Below are 13937 nucleotides of genomic sequence, written 5' to 3' on the forward strand. Positions count from 1 at the left end.
TCCCTAGATCCTTAAATAGATGTCTGCAGGATGACCGTGGGTGGGCTCCAGCAATTATTCTGATTACACGTTTTTGTGCAATGAATACTTTTCTACTCAACGATGAATTACCCCAGAATATGATGCCATACGAAAGCAGTGAATGAAAGTAGGCATAGTAAGCTAATTTACTGAGATTCTTATCACCAAAATTTGCAATAACCCTAATAGCATACGTAGCTGAACTCAGACGTTTCAGCAGACCATCAATGTGTTGCTTCCAGTTTAACCTCTCATCAATGGACACACCTAAAAATTTTGAAAATTCTACCTTAGCTACAGACTTCTGTTCAAATTCTATATTTATTACTGGAGTTTTGCCATTTACTGTACGGAACTGTATATACTGTGTTTTATCAAAATTTAAAGAGAGTCCGTTTGCTGAGAACCACTTAATAATTTTGTGAAAAACATCATTTACAATTACATCACTTAGTTCTTGGTTTTTGGATGTTATTACTATACTTGTATCATCAGCAAAAAGAACTAACTTTGCATCTTCATCAATGTGGAATGGTAAGTCATTAATGTATATCAAGAACAGTAAAGGACCTAAGACCGAACCCTGTGGGACCCCGTGCTTGATAGCACCCCAGTTTGAGGAATCAGCTGTTTTAACATTACACGAACCACTTATTTCAACTTTCTGCATTCTTCCAGTTAAGTATGAATTAAACCATTTGTGCACTGCCCCACTCAAACCATAATGATTTAGCTTATCTAAAAGAATTCCATGATTTACACAATCAAAGGCCTTTGAGAGATCACAAAAAATACCAATGGGTGATGTCCGGTTATTCAGAGCATTTAATATTTGATCAGTGAAAGCATATATAGCATTTTCTGTTGAAAAGCCTTTCTGAAAACCAAACTGACATTTTGTTAGTACTTTATTTTTACAAATATGGGAGGCTACTCTTGAATACATTACTTTCTCAAAAATTTTTGACAGAGCTGTCAGAAGAGAGATTGGGCGGTAGTTGTTGACATCCGACATATCCCCCTTTTTATGCAATGGTTTTACAATGGCATATTTCAGTCTATCAGGGAAAACACCCTGCTCCAAAGAGCTATTACATACGTGGCTGAGAATTCTACTTATCTGTGGGGAACAAGCTTTAAGTACTTTGCTGGAAATGCCATCAATTCCGTAAGAGCTTTTACTTTTCAGTGAGTTTATTATTTTACTGATTTCAGAGGGAGAGGTTGGTGGAATTACAGCTGTTTCAAACTGTGCAGGTATGGCCTCTTCTATTAATAGCCTTGCCTCTTCTAGTGAAGATCTAGATCCTATTTTCTCCACAACATTTAAAAAATGATTATTCAAAATATTTTCAATTTCTGATTGTTTGTTAGTGCACTTGTCATTCAATTTTATTGCACTAAAGTCTTCCTGTGCTCTTGGTTGCCCTGTTTCCCTTTCAATAATATTCCAAATTGCTTCTGTAGCAGGGAACCGCTGCAAGTATTTTTTTTTTTTTTTTTAATAGCAAATAGTATATATACGTCTGGAGCACTGAAACGATTGGCGTATATTTACGTCTGGAGCAGTGAAAGGGTTAAAGAGCTGGTGATTAACCCTTTCACTCCTGTTGACATGTATACACATCCTGCTACAGTGTTTCCCAGGTGTTGTAGACTTGTATCCATGAGCCACTTAGGTTTTCCTACAGTGATATGAATGTGTGAATGCGTCCTGAGCCGCTGACCTACACTGCTGTGGGCAATTACTTCCATATCTCAGCACATAAAAAATATGAAGTATTTATCATATAACATATGTCCTTCATTGTGTGCTACATAAGCAAAAAATCTCATTTCGAAATCTCAAAGTCGTTTATGAGATACGACAGTTGTTCTGACCTCATGATTTGCAATGTGCAGGGATGTGAATGGGTGCTTCACAGGTGACTTTCCTTCAGATATGAAACCCAATAACTTGAGAATAGCCTTCTGCTCTCAATTTTAAATAAAATTCCGATATCTTATCCACATTCCAATAACCAGCTTTGCAAAATATTTACAATTTCACACAATATTTTACTTAATCAGATGCAGCGTACTAAGTATGACAGATAACAAAAAGGAATTGAGTTCTTTATCGAGTGAAGACAGGAGATGTACAAAGTCAAATTTTTTTCACAAAATAGTTTTTGAAAAATAGGATGATATGTGCTTCCTCCTGACACATAACGCAACAGGCTTCCCGACACTAGAAGTGTTTCAGACTAACTCAGTTTGTTTTATTTTCCACTGAAGACACCACCTCAAACTTGTAGGGACAGTGTCCACAGGAGAGGATACTACTTGACGAACCTTAGGTATGTGACTAAACACACCCATTCCAAGCAGCTTCCAATCATTTGACATCAGTGAGAGTGAATTCCAGCTGCTTATTAACAGCAACTTACTCATTCCGTGCCCAAGAACAGCATACACAATGGGACTGAATTGTAACAGCTGAATTGTTTTCCTGAGCAGTAAATAAACATCTTTAGTAAATCCCAAGATTCATAATATATACAGCATGGTAATTACAAGTTTCGCGTAATAACTGAAGTGACAATGTCAAAGAATGTTATTTGTGTTATATGAGAAAAACCTGGGATAAAGTTAATGATTCCATGAAGCTAACTTGGTGTCTCAAACTTTTATTTGTCAAGGTTATGATCACTACCACATTAGCATTTACAAACACAAAAATGCCCTAAATTTATGACAAATAATTTGCAAGACAGAAATCAACATGTTTACTAGTTAAAAATTATGAACGCCATTGAAAGACTTGTCTGCATCTGTACCATAGAAGTTTTGAAAGGTAATCCACACAAATTTTGCTTTGCTATTCATGTGTTCTATGTGATTGGTGGTGGCATTTGTGCACTCCAACTTGCTGTATATTGCCAGAATGCAGCCTGTCACTATCAAAGCCACAACCCAAACATTAAGCAAAATTACTGGAGTTGCCACACACATCCATGACAGATAGTAGGAAATAGTTCAAGGCTGAGGGAGTCTGCAAATTCTGTGCAAAAAGATTGCATAAGAGAGATTTGATGTTTGCATTGTTCTAGTCATGGAGGAATGGGGAAGCAGCACAATTGGTGTCAACATTTAGCAAGTGGACTGCCACTTGTTTACCAAAGGATGTTTCACTGCCAGGTCAGGCACACACTGTGAGGTACTGCCATGGCCGCTGTCAGCCACGCAGCAGTCAATGTGTTAAACAGAAAATAACCAAAACTTTGGAAATGTCCCGACAGAGGCAGCACTGTGTATATTCCTCAGTACATGAGTCAGAGAAGCAGAATACAAAGTTCCAAGATACTTCACAGAAGACTTTCATGGAAATGCACATCCTATATTTTCAGCTTGCACTTTCCCATGTGCTGAACTTAATCGATTCTGGATTGGCACTGTGCCATGTGGATACACCACTTCAGGCATCATCATATTGGACATCAGCCTAGATGGAAGTCACCCACAGGTGGGGAAAAGATGACATGGCCAAGAAGGACATCTGGTGCCACCAAAACATACAGCAGCCACAGTGTGCCATCAAAATATACTGTGGCCATGGTGGTCTCCCAGCAAGCATCCCAGCTAGACAGTGGGAACCAGCACAAATGCCAACAACAGGCCAACATCTATATATACACTCCATACTCTGCAAACCACTGTGATGCACATGGAAAAAGATACTTCCCATTGCAACAAATATTGGAGTTTCTTCCCATTTCATATACGTATGTAAGGTGGGGAGAATAACTACTTAAATGCCTCTGTACACAATGTAATTTGTGGAACATTGGCTTGGTGGTTCCTAAAGAAAGGATACATAAGACACTGGTATATTATAAGGAGCCACAATTTATATGGATATTGTGGGAGGTCTTTTGATAAGATTAATGCTACAGTACTTGTTTAACAAAGCAGAAGATGCCAGCCAGTGCCTCTGAAAGCCAAAGTTGCAACATCTTACAGTTGTGGCAGGGATTTTGGAGGAACTGACTAAAAGGGAAAACACGGGTAAATGAAATCATCACCCAACGATGACATTCAGTCATTCCAATCTGCTGTGCTTCGAGGGTGTGAATGCTGTAGTTGGAGAAGCATTATTCAGCTGGCTCACATATAGACCACCCAAATCTGACCCTCATTCTCAAACTGAGTTTAGTAGTATCCATCCGGGTGGGTACGATACACCTAGTGATGCCATCAATGCCAGCCAATACAAGAATACCATTTGCAGTTCAAGTGGAACAGTCAGCCACCACCAGATTTCGCTGTCCACAGCTGCAGGCTTCCACCTGAGCTGAAGTCTGCACGCGGTCAATTTGGTGCCACACACTGCAGAGTCATCTGCTGAGTGACTACCTTTTGCTGACAGCCCCCTCTCGGGTGAACCGTGGGTTCAGCCTGAGCCACTTAGCTGCACTGTCACTGTCTGCCAGCCTCTGCATATTGTTGCTGTCCAGTACCCAGAGTAGGTGCACACCATTGTCTCCAGCCATGCTGGATGCCACGATCCAGCACTGCCTGATGTGCTGTGTTGCACACTGTCACTACATTGCACACTGGCACTACGGGAACAACCAAGCAGCCAGGGCTGTTCTCCATTACTCATCACTAACAACCCAGTGCCTGGCATCAGCTCTCTGCAGCTGTCTTGACACCAGCACACACCACCTCCGGCATACATCACCTTTCTGCCAGACTTCCGCTGATGTCAGCATGATCCAAGTGACCATGGCCGATGATGATATTGAGGGCACCGACCTCCTTTCCAGCTACAACTCCATCTCTAATTGTCACGAATATAGGCTTTCTTAAGCAGGGATCTCTTCGTGGCCCTTCACCGTTAAGACTCCGGCTCACCATCACCATGACACCATCACAACATCCACATGCAGGAGGGAGAGCAACATTCCATCCATCTTGCTGTAGCCATTGTCCTTTTTGGCAAGCTGAAAAAGCTAAATACAATTAAGTCTCACACATCTCAGACAGTTATCCTGTAACATGTGAAGGGTTTATATTTAAATTTTTATGGATGTTCATTCAGTTTTAGCAAACCAATTGGTTAAGTCAAGATTTGCATTGCCTGTGGTTAACAATGTTTCCAGACACCATAGTCCTAGTTCCGCATGTGGACTTTACTCAGATCTAAGAAACTCAGATTCACAAAATCCTGCCAAGAATGGTAGAGTAGAAGCACTCCCGCTTTAGTACCATGTGGAAGGCACATTCATTAATGCCACAGACACAGAAAGCATTACACTCTACCCTAGGAATGACAGACAGGAGGACTGGAGCAGAAGTGGTCCAGATACTGAAAGGAATTTTGTACCTTGTGTGAAACAGAATACCACTTCAAATATCATGAGGCAAATAGTCTATATTTTAACACACTGACTGCTGCACACTAAGAGATGGACATTTCACCACCAGGCCAGGTGCGTGACGTTAGTTGAGAGGCTCTGCTATGGCTGCCAAGGGCCACACAGCGGTCAACATTTAAGACACAACAGAGAGATTTCAAAGCCCTGGTGAAAACTTCCTTTGGTTGTTCCAATCCCAGCTGGTACCAACTGATGACTGGGGTAGTCTTTTATGCCTTTTTATAAGGTATCCAGTACCTAGTGTGTGTGGAGATAAGCCATGGATATTTTTCTAGATAAAATGGTCAGGATAGCTTCAGTTAGCTAAGGCTTCAGCACGATGTGCAAGTGAAGACTTAAGTTTGGAAAGAGGTGGTCATGCTACGAGATGGACCTTCTGATATCTAATCTATGACAGCTGGTAAAGTAGTGATATTGTTAGCAAAATGGTTCAAATGGCTCTAAGTACTATGGGACTTAACATCTGAGATCATCAGTCCCCTGGACTTAGAACTACTTAAAACCTAACTAACCTAAGGGCATCACACACATCCATGCCCGAAGCAGGATTCGAACCTGTGACCGTAGTAGCAGTGCGGTTCTGGACTGAAGTGCCTAGAAACGCTTGGCCGCTATTGTTAGCAGCTGTCAAGTTTGGTATCAACAGATGATCTTACAGAGGCACTGTTGCATTTATTTTTCAGACAGTGGGTCATTGCACCAAAGTATGCTACATGAAAAACAGGAATGAAATGTAATAAGACTGTAGAAGAGTGAATATGGATATCCTTTTCCTGGCTCCAAATCAAACATTAACAATCAGTCAGGTGAGAGGTTTATGGTTTTGGGTAGCTAAAAATAATTCATTATGGTCCATATACAGGCATGAAAGTACATTCAGTACTTGGACTAGATAACTTAACCTTAATTCTCCAAAATTAAAAAAAAAAAAATTGTTAGAGTGACACCTGGCAACCTTCTATACTTTTTTAAACAAATCTCAAGATACAATAATGAAAACCAAAGAAACAAGAGTGCCAGAACAGGCTACTGTAAGCAACACAATGATGAAAAACGCAACACTAATACATACACTTCACTAATAACTGAGAAAATTTAAAACTGTATTTTGCTTTTAATTTAAAATCTAATCCTCTGTGTTCCTGTATAAACTTTACCAGCTAAAAATCATTATGGACAAGTGAGGAAACGGTCACACAGTAGCAAAAAATGATTAACAGTGTCTCCAATAGATTGGCAACTCTGAATACCATGCACAAAAGTGTGCAGACAGCCTGAGAAGTTTGGGAACATTTTGACAAAAAAGTTAAAAGTTTTGATTATTAGCAGTTATCCTAGTTAAAACAGACCAAGATTCTTCCAGTAAGTAGTCACGCAGTGGGTTGTCTGAAATAGTAAAGAAAGCCCAAGGTAGGGAAGACAACTATCATTTTTAAACCAAATGCATGACTCAGCTGGATACAAGTTAATATTACGAAACAGAGAATTGCTATATTCATAAACAGTAGTGTCTGGGCCACAGTTCTAATTAAGCATTGCATTGAACACCTGAGTGTTGTACTAAAGTAATAGGTTTAGAAATACAAACAGCAGTTTTGAGAGAACAGCCTGCTGCTCCCCCCCCCCCCCCCCCCCCCAAACAACATCAACAGAAAATGTTTTGATTTTATTAACTGGAGACTAATGGAAAGTCCAGATTGGAATATCAACAATGGTGAAAACGATAGATTTCTATATACTGTAAAGACGATAATTTACAGACAGGTGCTGTGAGAAGACTGTTAAACACTGAGCTTTCAGGCAAAGCCTTCTTTAAGAAAACAAACGACGAAGGAGAAGGAGGAGGAACATATTCACACAAGCAGGCACACCTCATCAACACTTGACTGCTACCTCCGGCCGCTCTGGCTGAGTCAACTTTATTTTTCTTTTTTTTTTTAGCAATCCACTCTTTTCATAACTATTGATAATTAGAGAATACTTTCATAACAGTGGCAGGAAACTACTAAGAGACTTACACAAATCAGCATTGCATACTTTGCCAGGACACATCAGTTGTACCAAATTAACTATATGAGGTCGTAAGTCATTAGGTCATGGACATTTCGAGGGCATTAATGCACACAAGCGACTTTTCAAAAATTGTAAAATATTTTTTGACAACTGGTTGTGTAGATTAGATTTATAAATTGAACTAGAGGAAAAACTTATCAGGATGGATTGTGAAAGTTTGACTGTTCCATGAGAAATTTACATTACCAGAATGAGATTTTCACTCTGCAGCGGAGTGTGCGATGATATGAAACTTCCTGGCATGTGCCCGACCGACTCGGTAGCTCAGATGGTAGAGCAGTTGCCCGCGAAACGCAAAGGTCCCGAGTTCAAGTGTTGGTCGGGCACACAGTTTTAATCTGCCAGGAAGTTTCAAATTTACATTATTCTGCTATAAAGCAGCATGATAACAGATCTGTGACATTGTTCAGAAATGTTAGAAAGCAAACCTAATGACTGATGTGGAAATTTATTGCACAAAGTTACAGAATTCATTCAAAGTGGCTTACCCCAAGGCAATCGAACAATATAATCGGGGTTCATAGAAGTGCAGATCCTGTTGATTCAGTAGTAGCCTTACAGATTCTGGATACATTTAAGAAAGTTGTACCATGGAATATTTTCTCATGTAGTTTATCTGATTACTGAATGCTTTGTTTTCGACAGAGGAGAAGCACTGTCAAGAAGAATACAGAGTTCCAGAAGGCCACATGTAGAGACGGAGGCTTGCTGTTCTCAGGGAAAAGTGAGGCAAGAAATCAAGGAAGTGATCTAAGTAGCTCTATTGAGAGCTCCTATATTAAAAAGGGAAGAAAGGGCCAACTGCTGTACTGGATGAAAAAGACATTCAAACATTTGCCTATTGTGTATATGTAAGGATGGAGCAAGGTTCCATCATGCTATTGGCTAGTCACAGTAAAGTGTGTGAAATGCAAAGTGATTTTATATTTCACTGCAAGCAAGAATGATTTTTTTGACCACTGATGGCTCATATCATTGGATTTTTTTTGCCATGTGGTAACAAACCTAAACTAATACTAAATAAATCAAAAGTTCAAAGTTTAAAGTGTTATAATTTATGTTCCTATTTGTAAATTTCTTACTGGGGTTCGAGCCTAAACACAATCACAAGAATAACAGAATAGGCTTCCAAGTGTAATCTTACAGTCATTGTGCAGTTCCCCCCACAAACAACACAGGTAGCAGAGCTCTAGGGCAACACACTAGTAAGAGGCTCACTCTGTGGTATTCTTACAAACAGAAGAGTAATTCCTCCACACTGATAAGGGAGGTAAAAAGCCCAGTTCATCTTTTTTTTTCATTTTATAATTGAGTGGGCACACGATTTTCATAACGAGCACTCTGTACACACAAAAATAGTTGTCTTATGCTACCACAGTAAAGATGTACGAGCAAAATCATTTTAAACAATAAAACAAGCAGAATATACAAGATAAAACATGGTTTAAATAAATAACAATAAAGTAAACTCATATTGTCTCTGCATACAAGTGTTATCCCACTGTAATGACCCAATAGCATTAAACTGTGTACCCACATCACATACACATGCCACTTCCCTCCCCCCCTGCAGAGCCAACCGCACTGCCCCAAGCAGTCAGCCCACACACATTTGTTCATTTCTTTCATCAGTGACTTAACTGAATTGAGTTTTTTGTACTTTCCTAAGTAGCTCACACATCTGGTCATGGTATTGTATGTCTGTCAGGCACATAGCTAACATACACCTACAAGAAGAGTCTCAACCATTCTAGTGAGTTTAATACGTTACTCCGTCTGGCATTTATTTGATAGAAGTTGTGAATATTACTTTTTTGTACAGAGAACATACAACATCAGTTTAAATGGAACTTTCTTAAACTCTGCATGCGACTTTAATTACGGTTAGGGTAATGGTAGCTCAAGATATCTTTAGCAACCCTCCCTTAAGCTTCCTGTGTCCATCAATGCTGATGAGATACCCCCCCCTCCACCGATTTAGGTATTCGTACGAATGAGAATGCCAGCACTCCAATAATGAAAATTACCACATAAGTTGCAAGACAAACACTTTCACCATCACAGATTATCAGTGATCTGCAAATCGTTTATGTTTAACATTTTTGAAGTTGCATTCCATTTCAGACATTTTGACATTTCCTTTGTTGTGATATAGTTCACCTCCATTTATTTGTAGCTGACATCCATTTATCTGTTTTCAATTCTATGTGGTATCTTACCTGCTCTCACTATTCATCACATTTTCTTGCAACGGTAATGTGTTCTTACATGACATTCTATAACCAATGTATAGTATGAACTACCAACACTACAGAAAGAACACATTTCAGTGACCAGACAGTACATAAAGCTGTGAAGAAAAACAGCACAGGAAAGGTGTTCAGAACCCAGCTTTGCAGTCGACAACCGTGACCACTTAATCACGATGCTATGGTTCTTACATTTAACTGAATGTTGCACTTGAGCTTTGACCATTCATCGTTTCTATTTATCTTTTTTCATGGTTCAGTACACCTGCCCGTCTTCATGCATTGTGTGTTTATGGGCTATACACTGGCCCATCTTACCATTACATCAGAGGCTGCAATGGGCAGGTTTCCTTGCCAGCACACAATATCCATAGCATTGAAACTTCCCAATAACACAAAAGTTATGTTACTGCAGTGACTGCAAACAAGTTGTCACTGTTCTTACTATTGCACATATTTGTGGCATTATTGCATTTGTGTACTATTTTGAATAAGGACTGTAAGGCCCAAATCTTTAGAGCACATTCAGGTTTTTGGCTGCATGTAAATTTTACTCAGCTGATGTGTGTTCATTATCTAACACCATTCTGTATACTTTTGTGCCTGAATAGTAGCTTATTGTTTACTTATTGATTCACTAAAAGGAAAAACATTTGTAATGGAATATGTCAAGCCCCAAAGGAAAACTACATTCATGCCTTTGGGCAAATAATTTACTGGACTCCTGCATCTGACAATTTTCCAAAAATCAATACCTTATTTGTCAACATAAATGAAAATTTACATGACAAGAAAAAATTTGTGAAACTGAATAACTAGTTGATCTTCACTGAAAATTTGGACTCCACATTTAGTGACAGGGTTTAAAAACAAATACTGCTGTGTGATGCATGTTATATAATTGAAAAGCAATTGCTACAAAAGTTATACATTAAAACTAATACCTCTGCTTTAATGTACAAGCTTTCAGAATACGCATCCAATTTGAAGGTCTCTGTATATTTCTGATAAACACTAAAGGCAGCAGAAACTTAAAGCTTTATATATTTATAAATAATATGAAAATTAACATTAAATAAAAAATTTCCTTAGTACATATGTACATATTGCTTTTATTTAACAGTTTTTACAATGAGATCTGAAGAAAAAACCATTTCCTGGCGTTTACAGTACACAGTGAGTACTTCATTTAAATCAGTGAATCAATGAACAGTCTAGCAGAACTGTAGCAAACTTAATTCATCTGTATTTGAGATTGAAAATAAAATATAAATGATGAATCTTACTTCTCATTCCACCAAGATCAAAGCAAATTATTCTTCTGACAAATTAATGTTCTCTTAACTAAATACTTTAATAGAGACCTAACAATTTAACTGATTAAGGCAACACTGGCATAAATGATGCATTTCTGGTAAACAAAACATCTCTGGAAAGTAAGGCACTCATTAGATGTCTCATTACTACTAATAGTTTGATTCCGGAGTAGCTGGAGAGGATGCACCAGTGTTAACACTTTTCTGAGGTGAGGTGTCATTGCTCTGAGACGAGGCAGTAGCAGAAGTATTATTAGCACCAGTGCTCGGCTCCTTCACTGGAGAGTTATTTGTATCAGGTGTACTTGATGCACTTGCACCTTCAGAGACTGATTTTTCAGGGGCAACTTTCTGAGGTGTTTCATCAGATTTCTTCTTAGATTCAGGATTAAAATGTCCATTCACAATTTTCTTCAATTCTTCCAGTTCATTGGGCTTCATATTAGTTACTTTTGATGTTATCAATTCATTTATACCATTACTTCCATCTTTGGAATGTGCGGCTGAAAGATCTTCGTAGTTTACACCAGCCTGCGCCAGAGCCCTACGAAGTGCAGATGCCTTCGCCGACTCCTTTCTGTCAATACGCATCATAGGCCTGAATATTGGCCTCAAAGAGTTCTGTCGCTCAATAAACTTTTTTAACAAGGCAATGTGTTCCTCCTCTTTATCCAGTGTCCAAATGAATTCTTTTAAGCTTTCCACTATAGCAACAGATGCATCTCCACTACCTTTATTTTCCTGTCGCTCATCAAATAAGTGGTGCACAATCTGTAACAAACAATATGTTCGTATGTTCAGCAGATTCTGAAAACAGTTAAGTTCACAAAATCAAAAAGATTACAGTGACATATTCAAGTCTAGCTCCTGTATATGGCAAGCTGCCGATTTTGTCCTTAAGAGACAATATTAACACAGCTCTAAATATCTCTCTACAATAAACTTGCCGTGTAAACTTACTGCAGTGATATGATTGGAACAAATGATTTGCGGGACCAGATGTATGGACCTAATTATTGAGGTGTCTCGTGGAGCAAAAAAAGTTACCACCACTCAGTTATAGGTAATGTGGGCAAGTGCAAAATAAGGTAATATTAACATTAGATACTGAAGATTTCTTTCCACCACTTCCCACACTTCAAGTTGAAAAAGAGTTATTTTTACAGTAACAACAATGCACATTGAGAAAGTTTCAGAATTATTTCTTTGTGTATACCTGCCCTTTATCAATAAAAGGTTTGTTTTTTGTTCATTGACCCAGTACTTCAGAGACATTTATATGCCTTATATCAGTATTATTCTTTGCGAAGGACGATAAGAAAATTTAAGTTCTAGTTACAGCACCCAATCTATTTTCCACTTTCATCACACAACCAAGCCTCAATCTCAACAACAGAACATTTCACAGCACTGCTCTTGTGAGGTGTGCTCCATCTGGCCAAGTTCTATGTCAACAGCTATTTACATGTAAGCTGTTTTGATTAGAAACACCAAACTTAACAAGCAACCCTTTATGCAGCTCCAATATCTCCTTCCATTTGCACCCATTTTTTAAAATCATATTCAAAGTTTGAAACATGTAAAATGTATTTCCCACAGGAAGAGCTTTACTAATCTTATTCCAATTCATCTTTTGCCCTCAATCACTTCTGCCAAGCAGTTTTAAAACGATGTGCACACTTTTGTACAGTTAAAGGAATCATGACAAACAGATCTGCACTATGATAATGGAAAGCTCAAGATGTAAACTGTCAATGTTTTGATCAAAGGAGATTCCATTTATACTGCCAAACCTATTTAAAAAACATGGAAAAATATACTTGACCTGAATGGAAGAGATCAATAACAACTGGCAATACTTGTTTCAAGGCACTTAACATCTTATTAAGTCTACCACCACTATCTCACTCCCCCCCCCCCCCCCCCCCCCCAATGACAAATTTCAGTGAGCAGAGGCTGTGGGGGGTTGCCAATATGCAACCAGCAAAGTTTGGTAAGGCAGTGCATGCACCTACAAAACAGCCAACACAGCAGGCCATGTGCCAAATGAGAATTAAATACATTAGGCTGGTCATCAGCACCTCTACTTCCCAAAACACCAAAATTTTTATCTCTGTATGCTTGTCACTCCTGACTCCTAAGCAGCAGTAACAAGAAAATCTTAGTAGGCAGCAACACACACAATTACTGATCTATTACTGGGAATGTCACAGGGATGAGATTTAATTTCCTATGCTTTTGATAAATACATCTAAGAAATTTTATCAAAACTATGCAGTAAATGATTGTTTGAAACTAATGATTAAATATGTGAAAGACAATACTACCACTTCTCACATTAAAGAGCGGGCATCTGAACTCTTAACTGGAAGTTCTCAATTACACTAGCATCCCTTAAAGCAGTCATGGGCAATCTTTGGTGACCCACAACCTTTACTCAAATACTTAAACTGTCAGGTCACCTTATCACTTGAAGCAACAATAGCACTCATAGCAGTTAAGTACAGCCTCAATGACAGTTTGAGGTACCCCTTCCCAATAAGCCACATGAACAAATTCTTCTGCCAAATGTGTTTTTGAAAATATATCCATGTTTTCTGAGGCATGACAGCTTGTCATACTTTATAGACATCTATATGCTCTTGTCTTTGTCTCTTAACACTTGCCCATTAGAGCAACTCCCTCTGGTGTGGCCTGGAGGGCTGCTTGCTGTGCCCATAAGAGTAGACTAATCCTCACAGTATTGGTTAATGTTCAATATTATTGGAGATTGTCTATTCCTGGTGTGAAAGCGGACTCTGGTGTTGTGAAAATGTTATCGGGGTCTTGAACTTTGTGACTTCTGTTTGATTTAAACA

General features: G+C 38.7%; 1 protein-coding gene across 2 annotated transcripts in view; it reads right to left on the minus strand.

Annotated features, from left to right (window-relative positions):
* Nucleotides 1-10643: 10643 nt before the first annotated feature.
* LOC126266874 (maternal protein exuperantia) overlaps nucleotides 10644-13937 on the minus strand; it is a 66853-nt gene continuing 63559 nt past the window's right edge. For both annotated transcript variants that reach the window (XM_049971521.1, XM_049971522.1), the window contains exon 4: nucleotides 10644-11850. In XM_049971521.1, coding sequence (XP_049827478.1) covers nucleotides 11230-11850 — 621 coding nt within the window. In that variant the 3' untranslated portion in view covers nucleotides 10644-11229. The remainder of the gene's footprint in view (nucleotides 11851-13937) is intronic.

Source organism: Schistocerca gregaria, chromosome 4 (assembly GCF_023897955.1).
Source record: "Schistocerca gregaria isolate iqSchGreg1 chromosome 4, iqSchGreg1.2, whole genome shotgun sequence".
In the NCBI taxonomy this organism is placed as follows: Eukaryota; Metazoa; Arthropoda; class Insecta; order Orthoptera; family Acrididae; genus Schistocerca; species Schistocerca gregaria.